Source organism: Curcuma longa, chromosome 2, assembly GCF_044706935.1.
Source record: "Curcuma longa cultivar G26 ecotype Majalengka, Jawa Barat chromosome 2, ITB_CL_G26_1.1, whole genome shotgun sequence".
NCBI classification, from domain to species: domain Eukaryota; kingdom Viridiplantae; phylum Streptophyta; class Magnoliopsida; order Zingiberales; family Zingiberaceae; genus Curcuma; species Curcuma longa.
The window spans coordinates 7,879,656-7,898,858 of NC_133862.1; the positions used below are offsets into that span (position 1 = coordinate 7,879,656).

Below are 19,203 nucleotides of genomic sequence, written 5' to 3' on the forward strand. Positions count from 1 at the left end.
CTTACTTTAAAATGCCACTACTCTCGATGCATTAGAATTTTGAAATAAATATAAAAAATTCCTAATTTCATGTACTAGAATTTCTTAATCTAAAATTTTCTAAATTGTGAATTAGAATTGAAATAAATAATTAAAAGTTGATGTTTTCATCAAATTTAAAAAGTTTTGGAATATGAAGTTTAGTTGCACACAACTACGGAAATTTCTTCCATAATTTCCTTTCCTTTCCTCAACTATAAACCTTCTTCTCGTTGTGAGAGGGTGGCTTGTAGTATGTAGTTCGTAGGGTCTTCTACAATTGAAATGGTTTTGGGAAGTGAATCTCGATTTCTTTGTTAAATTTTACGTTCTACAATGAAATTTTTTAATGTTTCAGGATTTCGTTTTGTAATTAGTAGCATTGGTTTACAATTTACATATACACAGCAAGTAGATGTCACAGTCTTAATACGCATACATGGCATCCACCAAAGCAAATGATAATATTATTTACATCAGAATATTTCTCTTGATTCTACTAACATGTCGTCCTCTCGTCGCGCGGCTTCGCTATGTATCGCTTGACTACAGTCTGGTTCACCTCGAACATGAGTGGCATAGACATAACCTACATACACATCGTTCTGCATCATCCATCAGTGATCAACTGTGTGAATTACTGATATTGAATTGGCCTGAATCTACTCCATTCTAAAATGAACAGACTAGTGCATTTGTCTATGTAAGACCAGTGTCGCAAGGACTAGTGTTTGTAAAATCAGACTGGACGAACGAATTAGCGCGGTTGGATGTTTACAAAGTTAACTATCCACATACCTCAACCAAGGATTCAGATTTTAGGTGTGTCCAAGTTTTGGTTGCCACTTCCTTGCCGTTGACGAATATCGAATGCTTGCCAAAGTTCTTGAGAACAAATGATCCATCTTTACACATCTTAATTGTTGCCTGTAAGATAAAGGGAGCATCCTCTTTAAAATTCAAGAATAAAAAGATAACAATAGATATTGCTATGGTGGGTCAAGTGATTATCCCCAATGGCCATGTGTAAATCGTGTTTCTCAAGTGAAGAATGATTTTCTGCCAAATAATCTTATACCTTGTTCTAATTATCATGGAAACATCTGAAAACCATTTCAAGCATAAGTTCTAGACATTTCATCAGGGAAATTCAGTAGTTTTCAGGTTTGAAATGAAAGTGTATCTTGCTTGCAATCGAATAAAAAAGGCTCTATACCTGGAATCGAGATATTTTATTGGCACGTCCTTCTAATCCCAAGTCAATGTCAACTTTTGCCTCTTGAGTTGCTCTTCCCATTGAAACCTACGTTGAAAACATTCAAAAGAGCAAGAGGTTACTTAACTAAGTTTTAAGACTTTTTTGCGAGCTTATCATTACTCAGAGACTACGTAAAGAACAGGAATGCGAGAGAAATTATATCGCGAGAGAAGAGTAAGTGAGGAGATAATGATAGAAAAATGCAGCAGTTATATGATCCTTACTAATATATAATACAAACCTGAAGAAGTTGCTTAGAAACCCAAGTTAAATACTTACTAGAATTCTTAAATCTTTTAATTCAATCCCAATCTCCTGCCTAAACCGAGAAGAATCTTGCTAGTAACAATATAGGTAATTACTGCTAATTGTCTATAAACCAACTATATGAAAGTCCATGTAGAATAAAATTAAAACTATAGAATTGGAATCCTGAACAAATGGATAAAACAACTCAGGAAACAGACTGGATAACTTATAAAACAGATTCTAATCTCAAATTAAGTTCAGAATGTTAGGCATAAAATGGCCAATAATGGGAAAGACTACCTTTGTCTTTCTCATGAAATATTTCAAATGACGACCATAGAGAACTGCTAAAGCGCCACGAGAAGAAATTGCTCTATTTATGAATGATCTAGCACTCTGTTCGAGCCTTATGATTGCCTTCTTACCCACGTCTGATTGGTATCTTGCAGCTGAGAAAGAAAACAAGTGCTATATAATTCTATGGCTGTAAAAAAATTAAGTCAAATACAGAAGATAATGGACTTGTAAATTGAGGGGTCCATGCCAAAAAAGTAATATCATGTTCATTTCCACTTCAGCAGGAGAAGCTCCACTATGTCATGCGGCAGATAAAGCCATTTGGAGAGAGCCAAAGAAATTGCCAGATATTTACTCTAAATGTTCAAACAAATAAGCAAATATTACCTTCCTTAGTGAAGGAACAAGATCCCTGATCGTATAAATCCAAGTCCATATCAAGAATCTAGAAAGAAAAGCTAACAGCTAAGTTATACAACTTGTAGAACCCAAGCATGGATTTATTGCAAATTTCACAGATACAGTAGAATGAATTCAAAGAAATTGAAGTCACATTTTACCATAGCTTCGATCTCAGCAAATCTAGGTATGTCGGATCCACTGTCTAGAAAACTCTCCTCATTATCATCTGTTGGGGATTTTTTCAATGGAACAGGCAGTAACAATTCCTGGGAAATTCTGTCTGCATGTGATGGAAGCACACCTTCTTGTGGCGCATTATAAGAAGTTGTTCCTGCACGAAATGAAAGCTTATAGTTTTCATGCTTGCTTAAATATGAACTTATGGTTCGGATGAACATGTAGAACTACTTTTATGCTACCGCCAAAGGAGTGATCACCTCGAAGTGGCCAAAGATCCATCTTGTCATGATTAGATGTTTGAAATAAATGCTTAACCTGTTCTTGCTTTCCGGAAGTCATCAATCCTACAGATCTGTCTCTGTTGAGTGGAAACCCCTTGGCAGAAGAAAAATCATCCTTTCCTTCATGTTTTGAGGAACAAAACAGTGGAAGCAAAATGTGATCATTGCACGGAATTTGCTGATCTTCTGTGTTTAATAAACAAGGCATAGAACTTGCCTCTGGAAAATTTGATGGCAAAAGGACTTCTGAAGGAGAGCAACTGACATTAGTTACATTACTAGCATTGCCAGTTGCAATATCAGTAAGTAATGTTTTTGAAACCTCTGTTACAGTATGCTGATCAGAATTGAGCATAATAACTTCATTTGCACCACAATAAGTACTAGGGATAATTGAGTCTATGTTTACAAAAGAAGGCTTCTCTTCGTTGTACATATCCATACCAATTAGAAGGTTATCATCTTCATGACAGTGTGTGTGGTGATTCAGGAATTCCATGCCTTCTTCTGAGATATGGGGATTATCTAAAACAGTTTCTGATGCTCCAGCATCTAGTTCTGGCTCTACTTCCACACCAGGACAACTTGAATTGATCCTCTTGTCCTCATTTCCGATCTCATAAGGTAACTTAAGAGAAGGAGATAAATAGCATAAGCTATCACCTGTATTGCCAAGTTCTCCGATCTCTGAGCTTAAATTATCCTCAGACAAGGGCTCTAAGAAATCTATGTCCATTTTCTCATGTGAAGTTTCCTCTTCAACAAAGTCAACATGGTCATTAGCATGAGTCAGAATTTTACCATCACCAACAACTGCATCCGATCTACAATGTTCATAGCTAATCCCCGGATGTTGATAATAAAAGTTAGTTGATCCAGGAAGATCATTGACTTGATAATTGTCATGAGGAGTTAATTGATCTTCATGACTACTAGCATACGGTTTAATGATATGTGGACCAGCTTGTGTAACAAAATCAAGAGAAGCTGAAGCACATGGATCATTGCAAACTCTCTTTCGCATTGCATAATAATAGCTCTGAACACTCTGGCCTTTCCTTTTTCCAATTGAAGTTTGCATGCTTTTAGAATCATATATTCTGCTTCCTTTAGAATGTCCAGGTAAAGGAAGTTGAAACTCGATCTCGATAATATGAGCAGATGCATCTTCTGCTGCATCAAGGTCATAAAGAAGTGAATACCAGCGGTTTTGTAATTCTTGTATGGTAAATCGTCGGGAAAATTGTACTGCGCCTTTAGCCAATGACTCCAAAGAAGCACCAGCCTGTCAAATGAAAGGGCCTGTAGCATTTGTCTTCATATTCAATTCTAACAATGATATGAATAACAAATGGGGAAGTCTGTCAGCAATTTAAAGCATGAATGAAAGTGAGTAGTCTACCCATTCTCACTTATATTATCACTCATAAAAGTAGGGATTATGAAGAAATCAACATCGTTCCATTTCTTAATAAAAAATTGAATGAAGTGAGCCACATGAAGAAATAAACTAAGGAGATAAGAGAACACCATAGACTAATCCACAAGCACAACATCAATCAGGCAACCATATAACCCAAGGAAAGGGGAAATAGAGAATTAATAACCTCAACAGCATTCTTCAACAAAAGATCATCCTCAGGAATCCACTTTGCCATAGGAGCAAACATGTCCATCTCTAACAAAGCAAGCTGCTTCAACAGCTTTATTTTGTATTTTATGGATGAACACAGAGGCTAAGAATCAATTGTGCTCCTGATAGAAGTTTGTGGAAAAACATACTTGGGTTATTCTCTGGACAAAAAGAAACATGGAATTACAGCACAATACATGTTGAAGCAAACATGTTCTCAAATTTGCAAATGGATCCATAACCAACGTATGTATAACTAGATTTGGCCACATGGGCAAAACAAAAAAATTACAACAGTATTTCAGTTGATTTTGCAATAGGTATGTATTCACATATAACAAACTAATTGAAGGCAGAAACTTAAAACCTATAGTCACCACAAAGTTTGAGTCATACACCTTCTGAAATCATTGAAAATTATATAGTTTTATACGTGCAATAAAACTGAACTAGGCTCTTGCCGATGTGGTGGAATTTAAGGATGGTTAATTGCCACGTAAACCAATGTTAGAGAATATATCCATGTGAAGCTCATCGATGTTATTCATTGAGCTCTCATGCCATAAGTAGACTCACAAGCTAACAAAAGGTATTTCAAAGTTCATAAATAAACATGATAATGATAAATAAGCAAATAAAGTAATTAATATGGTTGAGATTAAAGGTTTATCTACCCAATTATGCTCGCAAAGCTATGTGATTAAACACCCAGTTATCTAGCGAATATCCTTAAATGCAAGTATACGAATGAAAGAAACTAAAAGGCTATGCCAAGGCAAGTAAATTACAGTGTGCAAATCATGCCAAATCCCTCAACCAAAAAAATATATAATTAAAGGTAGAATAGTCCCTAGGCGAAGATATAAATGGAACACACAGCAAGGCGATTGCCTAAAGGCCATGAAAGAGTAGTAATCCACAGCAACATAAAAAACAATGATCCAAGTAATAGTTTTTCCTGGATAAACGGAACTGGCAAAATAAAATCTTCACGAGAAATCAACCTAATAACAGCACATAGAATCCCGATCCGCCTATTTTTGTTTTCAGGAAAGATCAAATATAACTTTTTTTCTAAAGGGAGAAAAATATTCTTCAGATAGATCGAATAACTTCGAGAATCGTACGGTGGCGGTGGCGGTGGCGGTGGCAAATCAAAGGGGCGGCCAGAAGGGGAGGGAGGTCGCCGGCGACCGCGAGGGCAGTGACCGTGTGAGACTTTGGGAAAAGCTCAGTGGGCGTCGGATTAGATAATCGGAGGTTAATATTCGGGCCGAATCTGGATTCGGATCACAAAAATCAGGATCCATTAATAGCAGTTTCTCACAAAAATCAGGATCCATTAATAGTTTCTCGTCTTTAAGTGTGTGGCTTGTTGTGTTCCATTTTTTACAGAAATGCCATCCCACATTCCCACATGCTTTCTAGAAAGAGAACATTTTAATTTTACATAATAAAATTGAATTAAATATCATTTTGACATTCATCTCATTATCGGCCACGAGAACCAAATTTAAAAAATTTTAAAAAATATATTGTTTGTATATTAAAAATAGTAAATAGTTTAATTATCCTGATAAGAAATAACAAAAACAAGGAAGCAGAAAATAGCCTAAATATTTGATATAAATATTATAATTTATTTAAGTATCATTTGCTACAGCAGTCGGATTCAAACCTGGGATACAAAAAGTTCCTAAATATATTAATTTATATTTCATAATAAGAAATAATAAAATAGGAAACGTGAACCTGTCCTAGACTGCAATGAACGCGGTAGGAAAAAAAATTCCGTTGCCGGGACTCGAACCCGGGTCTTTCGGGTGAGAGCCGAATATCCTAACCAACTAGACTACAACGGAATGATGAAATGAGAATTAGGAAATTTAACCTGTTTTAGACTCTAATGAACGTGGTAGAAAAATAATTCCGTTGCCGGGACTCGAACCCGGGTCTTTCGGGTGAGAGCCGAATATCCTGACCAACTAGACTACAACGGATTGATTAATCAAGAATTTTTAATTATTTTAGTTCTTTAAAAGAGTTGTAACTTGTAAGCATATCCCCCTCAACTAAATATGATTTCGAGTACTCATATAGACAAGCATGAATTTTTCCAGGCACTGGAAGAATGAGATTTTTGTAAAGAAAATAAAACAATTTTGTCGTAAAAGTTAGAGTACAAGATCGATCAGTTTTTCTCAAGTTTGTGTTATTCTTCCATTTCTGAAACTTCAATGTTTTTTTTCAAAAAAAAAAAAATAATGCACAACAATTATATAAGTGTGATGACGTAAAGCTTCCACACAACAAAATTCCTGACATCTAACAGGGGCATAGCCCTTAGTTGTAGTCGTCGTCTTTGACCAAGCATCACCGACGAGGTGATGTATCACCCACAGATGGAAACTTGGCGTGCCCTAGTGAACCTATTTGATCTGTCCTGTCAAATAATTTAAACGGATTGAATTAAAATTTTATCAATACATTTTAAAATAATTCAAGTTGACTGACCCACCTAAGCCCACAACTCATATGAATTAAGTCGTGAAGCTTGATTAGCTCACGGATTGAGAAAATTTAATTTTTTTTCTTTTAAAATTTAATTGACTAATGTACTTAATCCGTCTAAATCAAAATTCAAATTTAAAAATTTTAATTTAAACTTAAACTATAATTTAAAATTAAAATTTTTAATATTTTTTTATATCTTTTTATTTTTTTAATAGACCTGTGAGTTAAGTTAACTCACCTTATCCGACAATCCGACTTGAGTTAAAGTAGAAATTTCTCAATCTGCTAAGTTAATGAACCAATCCACCCCACCCTATGACAAATTTCTAATGGGTTAACCATCCCATTATGAGTTGACCTATTTGACAATTCAACCATGAGCCATTGACTCAGGGGGTACTCTGACCTTACTAATCCAAGTGTATAAAGCTAGCTAATACACTTGCCGAAAAATTGATTTTCACTTCTTATTCGCACTCAAACTAACTTGAACGTAGGCTACGAATCCTTGTGACCTTTTGAAGGAGCCAAGGACGTCCTTCAAACAAATATGCCAAACTAATTCCACTCCCCGATGTACCAGTTGTGGTTAAATAACGAACAAAAGTTACACAATGGCTGGAATCTAGATGTTCGATATGTATAGAAAGTAGAATGAGTAAAAATTATAAACTGTTGGAACTTTCATTTGGCTGATTTAACCAACTATTCAATTATTCCATGCATCACAAATATATTTCTAATCTGTAAGAACAAACAAGAACTACATAGGAATCCATGATATCAGTGGATAGGCAGGCAACTTACTACATAAACGTTCAATTCTAACCAGTACAAGAAAGCTGAAACTCGATCTCGAAAATACGAGCAGATGCATCTTCTGATGCATCAAGATCATAAAGAAGTGAATACCAGCGGTTTTGTAATTCTTGTATGGTAAATCGTCGGGAAAATTGTACTGCGCCTGTAGCCAATGACTCCAGAGAAGCACCAGCCTGTGAAATGAAAGGGCTGTAACATTTGTCTTCGTATTCAATTCTAACAATGATATGAATAACAAATGGGGAAGTCTGTCAGCAATTTAAAGCATGAATGAAAATGAGTAGTCTACCCATTCTCACTTTTATTATCACTCATAAAAGTAGGGATTATGAAGAAATCAACATCAGTCCATTTCTTACTAATGAATTGAATGAAGTCAGCCACCACAAGCACAACATCAATCAGGCAACCGTATAACCCAAGGAAAAGGGAAAGAGGGAATTAATAACCTCAACAGCATTCTTCAACAAAAGATCATCCTCAGGAATCCACTTTCCCATAGGAGCAAACACCTACGTCTCTAACCAAGCAAACTGCTTCAACAGCTTTATTTTGTATTTTATGGATGAACACAGAGGCTAAGAATCAATTGTGTTCCTGATAGAAGTTTGTGGAAAAACAAACTTGGGTTATTCTCTGAACAAAAAGAAACATGGAATTACACCACAATACATGTTGAAGCAAACATGTTCTCGAATTTGCAAATGGATCCATAACCAATGTATGTATAACTAGATTTGGCCACATGGGCAAAACGAACAATTACAACAGTAGTTCAGTTGATTTAGCAATAGGTATGCATTCACATATAACAAACTAATTGAAGGCAGAAATTTAAAACCTATAGTCACCACTAAGTTTGAGTCTTACACCTTCTGAAAACATTGAAAACTATAAAGCTTTATACGTGCGCTGAAACTGAACTAGACTCCAAAACTTGAGGATGGTTAATTGCCACATAAACCTATGTTAGAGAATATGTCACTGTGAAGCTTATCAATGTTATTCATTGAACTCTCATGCCATAAAGAGACTCACAAGCTAAGAAAAGTTACTTCAAAGTTCATAAGAAAACATGATAAAATAACCAAATAAAGTAATTAATATGGTCGAGATTAAAGGTTTATCCACCTAGTTATGCTCGCAAATGTGGTTAAACACTCTTCCTTTTCAAAGTTCCCTCTAATAGAGTTTATCTAGAGAATATGCTTAAATGCAATTAGACGAATGAAAGAAACTAAAGACTGTGCCAAGGCAAGAAAATTACAGTGTGCATATCATGCCAAATCCCTCAACAAAAAAACATAATAAAAGGTAGAATAGTCCCTAGGAGAAGATATAAATGGAACACAGAGAGAGGGAATTGCCTAAAGGCCATGAAGACAGTATCTATCCTTCTCTATTCGTCTGGGAAAGAGTAGTAATCCACAGCAACATAAAAACAGTGATCCAAGTAATAATTATTCCTGGCTAAACGGAACAGGCAAAAGATCAAATATAGCCCAGATGTGAACTTTTTTCTAAAGGGAGAAAAATACTCTTCAGATCGATCGAATAACTGGGAGAAGCGTATGGTGGACGAGGGAGGCGGTGGCGATGGCTAATCAAAGGGGGGCGGCGAGCAGGGCAGGGAGGTCGCCGGTGACCGCGAGGGCAGTGACCGGGTGAGACGTCGGAAATGTTTGTTATTTTTTACTTGATGATCCGGTACAAGTTGCTAAACAACTTTTGCAGGAAGAATTGGAACCTACGTAAACTTCCAATAGTTAGCTGACACTGAAGTCACATTCATTTTGTTATCCATGGTGATTCACAGTTCTGATGATAGAATCGCAGCAGGCAATTTTGTTATCCAGGAAATAGATTCAACAAGGCAGAAAATTTTGACTTTACAAAGTCTAACGCAATCAACCAAACATGCAAAATAAAACGACAGATTCTAAAAAAATGACGAATTTCAAAATCAGGAACACCAGACCGTGGAGCAAAAAATGATACACGCATTATCAATCTGTAGAAGTTAGCACTTACCCGACCGTGGAGCTCTGCCGACCTAGGAACGTCGGACCGCGTTGTTGTCGGTTTGCCGGAAGATGCTGAGGACTATGCTCGATGGCTGGACGTTACTCGACGGTTGGGTGGCGGCGACAGCTCGACCGAAAAACGCCGATCTGAGTTGCTGCAGAGCGACGACGTGCAAGATGTCGCAGGGAAAAGAACAGTGCGGCGGAAGAGATCAAGAGAACGGCTGGAGCGGCGGAAAACAGAAAGAGGAAAAAGAAAACCTAGCTTTTAACGTTCATCTCCTCATCTGCCACGAGAACCAAATTTAGAAAATTAAATATTGTTTGTATGTTAAAAATAGTAAATAATTTGATTATCCTGATAAGAAATAACAAAAATAAGGAGAAAAATAATTCCGTTGCCGGGACTCGAACCCGGGTCTTTCGGGTGAGAGCCGAATATCCTAACCAACTAGACTACAACGGAATGGTGAAATAAGAATTAGGAGATGTAACCTGTCCTATAATGAAATTAGCGCGGTAGAAAAAAATAAGATTTCCGTTGCCGGGACTCGAACCCGGGTCTTTCGGGTGAAAGCCGAATATCCTAACCAACTAGACTACAACGAAAAGATCATATGAGAATTTTTAATTCTTTTTGTTGTTTAAAAAAATCTTGCACTCCTAGGGAACTTCTTTTTTTTGTGAAAAAACATTGAAGTTTCAGAAATTGAAGAATAACACAAGCTCGAGAAAAACTGATGGATCTTGCACTCTAACTTTTACAACAAAATTGTTTCATTCTCTTTACAATGATCTCATTCTTCCAGTGCCTCTTACATTTCTCAAAAATCTGGAAATAATATCATGCTCGTCTATATCGAGTTCTCCAAATCATATTTACACAACAAAATTCCTAGAGTATCATGTAAGAATCTAAACAGGGACAGCATTCGTACCCCTCCAAATCGACACTTCAGTTGGAGTTGTCTTTCAACGATTTGGCACTCAGACGATGCCTCAGCTGCAATGGCATTGGCATGTTCAGAAACAGGACGATATAAAAGTAGTAAGTTTCAATACAAGTAAACAAACAATCTATTTCAATTCAACTGAACATACTAAGAGGGACAGCTCTTCTGGCTGAATGTCCGACCTTGAGGAACACCTTAGTGACCGGGCATCACCGACGAGGTGACTCGGCATGGCCTAGCCATATCAACCACAAGCCATTGACTCAGAGGACACACTTGACCTTTACTAATCCAAGTGTATAAAGCTAGCAAATACACTTGCCAAAAAACTTGAGTTTTAGTGATATAGAATCAAGCACTTCTTATTCGCACTCAAACTAACATGAATGTCGAAGGGGCTACGAATCCTTGTGACCTTTTGAAGAAGTCAAGGGCGTCCTTAAACAAATATGCCTAACCAATTCACTCTGTTCAAGTTGTGGTTAAATAATGAACAAAAGTTATACAATGGATGGAATCTAGATGTTTGATATGTATACAAAGAAGGATGAGTAAAAATTATAAAATGTTGGGCGGTTTCAGTTTGATTTGATTCTAAATCATTTCAATGAGCCAAGTCCAAGGTTGCATTTGAACTTTGATTTGGCTGATTGAACCAACAAATCAACACACCTCTATCCAACTATTCCATGCATCACAAATATATTTCTGATCTGTAAGCACATACAAGAACTACATAGGAATCCATGATATAAGTGGATAGGTAGGCAACTTCTACATAAACATTCAATTCTACCAAGTATCATGAATTGTATACATGTGGCAAAGACAGAATATTGCTTAAATGGTACCAAATATGCAGACAACAAAATATACGGAAAACATTGGATTAAATAACAGAGATAGTTGTTGACGTACCCATTGTACAAATTTCACATCGTTAAGAACCTCTTCAGTTTTGAGTTCCTACAAGTATAGAAGAGCAGGTCAAAATTAGTGAAATACATAAAATAAACCATCATAGATGATCAATTCAAATAAAATTCCTGACATGTTATGACTTGTAAGACTGGTAGATTGAGGAAACAATTTAATTACTAGTCATACAACCTTGAATGAAGATTAATGTAAGGACGATACGCATATAATCAACCCCAAACTGTTTGATGATAACAATGATTATGGAAAAGACTATTCTGTAACACACTTGGAGTAACAAACATGAAGCTTTTCGCAAATTTTGGAATCATAAAACAAATAAATGCCTACATTACCATACAAATAAATTAAATTGTTTTTTTTTGTTACATTGAGAAATATTTTCTTAGTCTTTATTCTTACCCTTACACCTTCTACTTTAATCAATTTAATTCTTCTAATTATACAATATATTGGTTATCTTTTCATCCTGTTCATACCATGTTGATCTATTTTCTTTATTTTATCCTTTCTAGTAACTCATCCATCTTAGCATTCTTATTTTTATTACATTTACCTTTATATAAATATATGACTCTAAGACTCTAGAAGTTCATCCCGGTTCAATCACTCTTCTTTATCTATTAATCAATATACTTTTTTTTTAAAAAAAAAAAAGTACTTTAGTTAGTTTAGAAAAGTTTCCATCATATAAATGAACTTTAAAAAAATGACTAATTTTAGATCGTGTTGATACTTGAGTATTCTGTTCGATTTTATACCTTTGAATCATTTAATAGTGAACCAAAATAACACAAACCAATTGGACGTGACAAAATTAATTAGCACCCTAATCTAAGCTTACTGATTGTCATGTTATTATATTGGCAAAAAAGTTATAACTGGGATTAGATTAAAAGAAACATATATGTCTGAGAATATAACTTGAAGCTATGATATATACTAGTAATCTTAATGTATTTGGTGGAGAATTTCCCTTTTATTATAAATAATGACATCAGAACTGAGAATTCCAGTAGTCAGGTATATCGCAAAGAACATACAAACATAATGTACAGCGACCTCCTTTGGTCACCCTTCATCCCTCACAGTTTAAACTGGCATTCAAGTCTAATTTATTCCATTGCCGAACAAAAGAATCTATCATCTCATTTTAACCCACTGGTGCAGGAATATCTTTAGCTAACCATACTACATAAAACCTTTTCTGAATAAAGATCACATTTATATACTATTGGCAGTATTAAGAAGTCATCAAGCTAAAACAAAAGAAAAGGTTTCAGTTTTGAACTCAGGTAAGCAGAAAGGAAACTAGAATGGATTATAACATTAAACAACAAATTTCACTGATAAATAATATCACATTAACGCATAGGTTAAAATCGTGTAATACTTGGAATACGATAAGAGCGGACAATTGGAAATAAGCAGACAAGCATCACCTAAAAGGCTAGTTGATTTACTAAAGATCACTCACCTGAGGCACTGCACAATCTGCATGAATTGGATCCCACTGAACAGCACAAGAGCAATCCCAATCTTCACTCTGAACAATGAAAAGAGGAGCCCTGCAATGTACATTGAGTTAACCACATCTTCAAACTCTTCTGGAGTAGATGAAACATCTTGAAGAAGCATTTAAACAATGAGGATCAAACTCAATTTTTTTATATTACAGAATTATCTAGACTGTCTGATGCCCACTTCCACTTCAAATATACCTTTCTCCATGAATCTACTATTCATGACCAAAGTTAAATCCAAATATCTTAGCTTAATCACATCATTGTTTCTTCTTTTATCATTGCCAAAGTTATAACCAATTTTAGTCATGCTGAAAACACTTAGTTTCTAGAACTCAACAAAAAAATCTTATGATTAGTAAATTTGGTAACCTACTACAAGAACAAATTTTTGTTTCAACTAGGAACATTACATAGATCTTAGTTCTCTATATGATTATCTCCTAGTAGTACACAGATCCCTTAAAATCACTTTTGATTATGTTTAGTAGATTTTTCTTGGATCACCTTTGGCATCTTCAATTTTAATCAATTCTACTTGTTTAACTATACATTTTTCTGAGTGTTCTTTGAATGTGTAGAATATTTATTTTCTCTTGTTTTATCATCTAGCAGAGCAACAATTAATTAGTAGCATTGTTTTATCTTTCCTATAGCCTCATAACTCATTTAGAGCTCTCATTTCTATTAAACTAACTTAATTATATGTTGTTTTCTAACTACATAAAAATTAAAATCCCAGCCATGAAGTATGATTGGTCATACCAATTTTATAAAATTTTCCCATTTGTCTGACGGACAAAGAATTATCTAATTAAACTCTAGAAGTTCTTTTTCATTTTAACCACTTAATCATTTTCATATTAACAATGTCTTCATCGACATCTCCAACAGATCCATGATATCTTAAACTCATAGCTGCAAAGATCTTTTTTACTCCATCCAAAGTAACTACACCTCACTTCTTTATTATGTTGAAATTGTATTTCACATATTAAATTTAGTTTACTTAGCCTAAAATCTGTAATTTCTAAAATTTTTCTGTACACTTAAGCTTCGCGTTTATTTTAATTAAACTTATAATTAGCATCCTATCATTGGCAACTAACTTACACCAAGGAAATTTAAGTTGAATATGATTGGTCATACAAAGATTTGTGTGTGTGTGTGGTTCATACAAAGATTTAATACAGCCAGTAAATCCAACCATAATCAATTAAAAAGATACTTGGATATGTTTTCTTCAGATGTCGGTATAGAAATAGATATTAAGTCTTCCAAAAAAAATAAGAAAAAGAAATTCACCTGCGCCACTTTCCACAAATAATCCCATCTTTAGGTCCATCTGAGTACAAGAACTTCCGGCATTGGACCCAATTACCAATACTGCTAGAACATTGTGTCTTTCTTCCTCTCCATACCTAGTATAATCTATGACATTTAGCATCCAAAACAATGTGAAATAAGATTACTTAGATAAAAACTTTACAACTCACATTCAAATCTACAGATTCATCAATATCCATTTCAGAAGGTTCATCAAAATAATCATCTTCACTGCATAATTAACGACAATACATCAGGAACAATATGGATCGTGGCTTGGATAACCAATTGAAGCTCAAGGGACCAATTTGAAGCCACTACAGGAACTGCATGCACAAAGGAATGGAATATCTTCGATGGCAAATTGGAACCAAATAAACAATGGAAATGGACATAGGATTGACAAATAAAAGCTAGTGTGTATCGTTATTATCATAAAAGCTAGTAACATTCTCTCATAAACTATGGGATAAAGTAAACATGTATAGAAAATAGCCAGTCATCTTAAAAAAGACAATTTCTTCTTAGCTTATTTTTAATTCATCATGGGGTTAAGTATTATCTAACTTCTGGATTCCATTTACTATCAATTTTCAGTAACATCAATAAAGGTAAATAAAATGTTTGATATGTGAATTATGTCCCATATTGCCTTTTTTGGAAAACACAAACATAACTAACATGCAAGCCCGTTCAACTTTTCTTTGATGACCATAAAAGTGATTTTTGCAGATGAATTCAAATGCAACAGTTATGTAGGTTCATAATGTTGCAAGAAAAGTTTGTGTACCACTTGCAATATATGAAATATTTAACTTTGTAGCTTGGATTACAACAAAACAGATTCTATCTTTAAGTGAATACAAGAGAATGTTTTGACAATAGGAACCAATATCTACTCTAGGTCAGATTTTATCCACAAAACAGAATATGGATTAACATATCACATATCATTTCAATAAACTAAGAAATTCAATGAGAGGTGAAAAGCTGGCATACTTGGTAACTGGTCCAGACCAGTCCATAATTTCAGCTTGAAAATCTTTACCAATTCGAACCCCAGTGGTATATGGTTTACTGTCCTTCAACATGAATGATATGGAATACTTTCTGGGGGATATTCCATATGTGTGACCAGAGATTTCACCTACGGTATCAGGTGACTTACTGATTAGAAGTTTTGGCCTTTTCTTGAAACAGAGTTGGCAATACCATTCATTCACTGGAATCTTTGTCACACGAGGAACACAACAAGACTGATGATATGTTTCATCACATTGGTCACAAATAAGCATCTGCAGTGGGTCATCAAATAGCCCACATTTTTTGCATTTCTGAGAAAGTTTGCTTTTATCATCAAACGGAATTTCTAAATCAGAATGACTGCTGCTAGCACAACAATTTCCAATCAGCCCATGTTTCTTGAGCACATAGATACAAAGATCCTTTGCTGAATTAAATTCTCCTAGCTCCAGAACATCAGAAGAGGGGTCATCTGTATGTATCTTGATAAAAGTCAAAGTAAGTGCCAAATTAGATTTTGATGATGAAGATCTATCATTTAAATTATGGTAACTATCCTGTGTAGATTTCGAAAATTTTACATTATTTGTTTTATCTAACACTCCAAATTCTCCAATAGAACACATATTATGCAAGTCGGAGTCTTGAAATGCATCAATGTTTATGGTAGGGACAGCAACAGTTGTCTCAAGATCAACTTTATGAACTTCCAACAGGCAATCCTTGGAACCAATGCACAATTCAGCACCAAAATTTCGTGTTCCATCTGTTATACTATTATCTTCTGGATGCAGAGCAAGTGAATTTCTTTGTAACTTCCTTCTCTTGTAGACATATCTATCACTCTTATGTCCTGAACTTGTGCACAATTCATTTGGATTTGACACAGATGCCCAGCTTCCAGATGAAACTACCGACTCCCTAGGAGGAAGTTCAAATTGTTCCTTATCGGTATTGGTTATATTATTGTCTTCTGCAAGAAGAGCAAGTGAATTTCCTTGTAGCTTCCTCCTCTTGTAGACATACTTATTAGCCATATGCCCTGAACTCATGAGCATGTCACTTGGCATAGATACATCAGTCCAGATTCCAGATGAAGCTATTGTCCCACTAGAAGGCAGTTCAAATTCTTTGGCATTCTTCATGGCTTGGAGACATTTGACAACTTTAACAACTCTGTAATCAACCACAGATTAAATAATTACTTGATGAGACTGACAAGATGCAACTTATCAGTGACAAAACTAGTAAGAAGAGAATACATACACATGCAATAGTGCATGCCAAGGTGTTGAATGGCAATGCCTTAACACATTACCAAGGAATGCCCTTGGCATGCCACTCAACCTTGAACTTGCATCATATCAACATCATATGTGTTGGTCCAAGTTAAATTAATGTGGTAAGCATTTGTTAAAACTAAGTTAAATTGATGTGGCAATATCTCACCTGTTATGTTAAATGGCTCATTAACCTCGATAAATGTTAGTCACATAAAAAAAACCTTAAAACTTAAATGTTATTCCCACTCAACATTCAACTTGCACAAGCTTCTTTTAATCATTTATGTGATTCAGCACTTTTATAACCTTGCATAAAGCTCGATGAAAGGATAAGTTTCATGAAGCTCATCACAAATGGTTGAGAAATACAAGTGATGATGATGATGATGACGACGATGATGATGATGTGACTAGTCACTTTATTAGCTAACATAATATATAGAATAACATGTGTGAATGTCACCTTATCAATTTATTCTGAATATAACAAATACCAAATAATAAGATGAGATTGTAATATACATCTAAGTTAAATAAAATCATTCTTGCTACTCATTGAGGATAGATTGTAGTAAACCTACTTAATTATCCATTTAAATCATGGTTCAATCTAATCTACATCGCCCAAACCCTAGCCATGATTTTAAACTACCCTTGCATGGGCCACGTATTCTGCTGACCACATGTCCAATAAAAAAAAATCTAATATAATTCATTTGAACCAATTTAGATTAAACCAAATTAACATAAAATTTTTAGATGCCCTATTTATAATTTACAAGTATTAACTTGATGGCTTGTAGATATGCTTTTTCTATTTTTTACTTTATCACTCTTTTCTATTTTCTTTTATATTCTTTTGGCTTTAACCTCTATTGTACCAATTCGTTCACAACCAATTTGTGCACTCACACACACGGCCACTTGTGTGAGAGAAAGAGGGAAGAAAAGGTTTAATTCCAATTCCTTGGTTTTTGATTGAAACAATGATTCTTAATCAACTTGAATCATGTTGTAGATAATTCCTCTAATTTCAATTGTTTAAAATAAAAGAAATCCCACATTCCAAAAAAAGAACCCTAGAGATATCTGAAATGCTGCCGAAACACCCTGAACCTTATAGAAATCATTAATGTGTAACAGCGACCCATTAAATCTTGGCATACCATCTTTGACCTAAATACAACATAACAGCTTCACATTTCTAACATCATTTCACAGATTCCTCTGTACACTAACCAACCATTCCTCATCATGAACTACAAAAAAACCCTAGTATAGTCAACTGGACCACACTGCATACCCTCAAATCTAACAATACCACATAGACCATGTCCACCAATCAAGCTATATGACCAGCAAAATTGTAATGATCACCGAGGACGATAGCTCGATCCCCACTAACCAGGTACATATCACAATAACATCCAATAAAAGAGGGAAATTTCGCATCTCAAGGCAACATATTCATCACAAGAATGCATCAAGTAGCAAATCGAAGGAAAAAATGGGTGTAAAATTCGGTCTTACCAGAGCTACATAGAGGCCCTCGCATCAGAAGAACCCTAATCCCTCTCTCTCCCCCTCTCCAGAACCGACGCGAGACTCTCCAAAGATTCCTCTCTCACCCTTAACTAGTTCGAGTATCAAAACAGATATCTTTCTGATACTATGTACTCTTCCCATGCTCTCCACCGTTAGATTCGGGCCTTCTCAAAATCCTCAAAATTTTAATTTTGAGGGAGGGAAAATTTTAAGCTATCATGTTCCCACCAACTAATGCTTTTGGCTACTGGACTTTCACCACTTAGGATGCACATTCATTCCATCACTTCACATAGCAGCATGCAGCAATTTATTTTGATGATTTCATTTCATCACTTCGACTAACTGGGATTATCCTAGCAGTCCACAGGGCAATGGTGTCGCGATAAGACATCCAGGTTGTCACACAGGCACAATCTCGAAATTTTCCTCCAAATGGGGAATGGCTGGCCGTTGCGTGCACTTCTTTATTTATGTTGCTCCCATATTTGCTCGCACAGTTTAGATTGCTCCCATTTCACTCGCCGCTACTATGGAAATCATTTTTGCTTTCTTTTCCTCTGGCTATTAAGATGTTTCAGTTCGTCATATTGTCTCTTACCTACCCATGGATTCAGCAACCTTTTTATGGCTAGATCAAATCTCTTTATCCCTGTAAAAAGGAAAAAGAATTTCACATTCGAGAATCCTATTGATTAGGAAAATCCTATTGATTGTTGTTTTCTCCAAACATTCGAGAAAAGCATGAAAAAAAAAGGCTCGAATGATACGATCCCTCCATCACCCCAAAATGGAAAGGATGATCTCGTAGTTCTTGGTTTATGAAGATGTGTTGTTAGGTGCTCCATTTTTCCATTGAAGGCGAACCTAAACTTGTGCTCGAGAGATAGCAACTCATACATTGATAAGAGATGTATGGATTCTGACGCCGGG

The 19,203-nt window shown here is 35.3% G+C and overlaps 2 protein-coding genes, 1 long non-coding RNA gene and 4 other non-coding genes across 7 annotated transcripts; all 7 read right to left on the reverse strand.

Annotated features, from left to right (window-relative positions):
* Nucleotides 1-379: 379 nt before the first annotated feature.
* LOC141821816 (uncharacterized) lies at nt 380-5,531 on the reverse strand. Its single transcript, XM_074709186.1, has 9 exons — nt 5,446-5,531; nt 4,293-4,440; nt 2,662-3,970; nt 2,383-2,555; nt 2,210-2,267; nt 1,826-1,974; nt 1,235-1,321; nt 817-945; nt 380-607 (listed from the first exon to the last, which is right to left on the reverse strand). The coding sequence occupies exons 2-9, from the start codon at nt 4,359-4,361 to the stop codon at nt 518-520; spliced, it is 2,064 nt and encodes a 687-aa protein (XP_074565287.1). The 5' UTR covers nt 4,362-4,440; nt 5,446-5,531; the 3' UTR covers nt 380-517.
* A 576-nt stretch (nt 5,532-6,107) lies between these two features.
* TRNAE-CUC (transfer RNA glutamic acid (anticodon CUC)) lies at nt 6,108-6,180 on the reverse strand. The gene has a single exon. It is a non-coding gene; the product is annotated as a tRNA-Glu (tRNA).
* Nucleotides 6,181-6,245: 65 nt separating this feature from the next.
* TRNAE-CUC (transfer RNA glutamic acid (anticodon CUC)) lies at nt 6,246-6,318 on the reverse strand. Its single transcript has one exon. It is a non-coding gene; the product is annotated as a tRNA-Glu (tRNA).
* A 1,175-nt stretch (nt 6,319-7,493) lies between these two features.
* On the reverse strand, nt 7,494-9,950 carry LOC141815511 (uncharacterized). The gene is made up of 3 exons (XR_012600553.1): nt 9,686-9,950; nt 8,104-8,251; nt 7,494-7,827 (listed from the first exon to the last, which is right to left on the reverse strand). It is a non-coding gene; the product is annotated as an uncharacterized LOC141815511 (long non-coding RNA).
* Nucleotides 9,951-10,071: 121 nt separating this feature from the next.
* Nucleotides 10,072-10,144, reverse strand: TRNAE-CUC (transfer RNA glutamic acid (anticodon CUC)). Its single transcript has one exon. It is a non-coding gene; the product is annotated as a tRNA-Glu (tRNA).
* A 70-nt stretch (nt 10,145-10,214) lies between these two features.
* Nucleotides 10,215-10,287, reverse strand: TRNAE-UUC (transfer RNA glutamic acid (anticodon UUC)). Its single transcript has one exon. It is a non-coding gene; the product is annotated as a tRNA-Glu (tRNA).
* Nucleotides 10,288-10,411: 124 nt separating this feature from the next.
* Nucleotides 10,412-18,345, reverse strand: LOC141822194 (uncharacterized). The gene is made up of 7 exons (XM_074709629.1): nt 18,256-18,345; nt 15,419-16,618; nt 14,590-14,650; nt 14,399-14,514; nt 13,048-13,138; nt 11,550-11,597; nt 10,412-10,681 (listed from the first exon to the last, which is right to left on the reverse strand). Exons 2-7 carry the CDS (start codon nt 16,585-16,587, stop codon nt 10,634-10,636), a joined length of 1,533 nt encoding a protein of 510 aa, XP_074565730.1. The 5' UTR covers nt 16,588-16,618; nt 18,256-18,345; the 3' UTR covers nt 10,412-10,633.
* Nucleotides 18,346-19,203: the final 858 nt, after the last annotated feature.

What these genes read in the sequence shown, in the direction of transcription:
- LOC141821816 (XM_074709186.1), bottom strand. Translation starts at nt 4,361, where the DNA reads ATGGACATGTTTGCTCCTATGGCAAAGTGGATTCCTGAGGATGATCTT. An exon ending in ATTTCATGAGAAAGACAAAG is followed by an intron (nt 1,322 to 1,825) that starts GTAGTCTTTCCC and finishes TTTTCAACGTAG; the next exon opens with GTTTCAATGGGAAGAGCAAC. An exon ending in ATAAAATATCTCGATTCCAG is followed by an intron (nt 946 to 1,234) that starts GTATAGAGCCTT and finishes TTTATCTTACAG; the next exon opens with GCAACAATTAAGATGTGTAA.
- LOC141822194 (XM_074709629.1), bottom strand. Translation starts at nt 16,587, where the DNA reads ATGAAGAATGCCAAAGAATTTGAACTGCCTTCTAGTGGGACAATAGCT. An exon ending in ATTTGTGGAAAGTGGCGCAG is followed by an intron (nt 13,139 to 14,398) that starts GTGAATTTCTTT and finishes TGTACATTGCAG; the next exon opens with GGCTCCTCTTTTCATTGTTC. An exon ending in CAGATTGTGCAGTGCCTCAG is followed by an intron (nt 11,598 to 13,047) that starts GTGAGTGATCTT and finishes CTATACTTGTAG; the next exon opens with GAACTCAAAACTGAAGAGGT.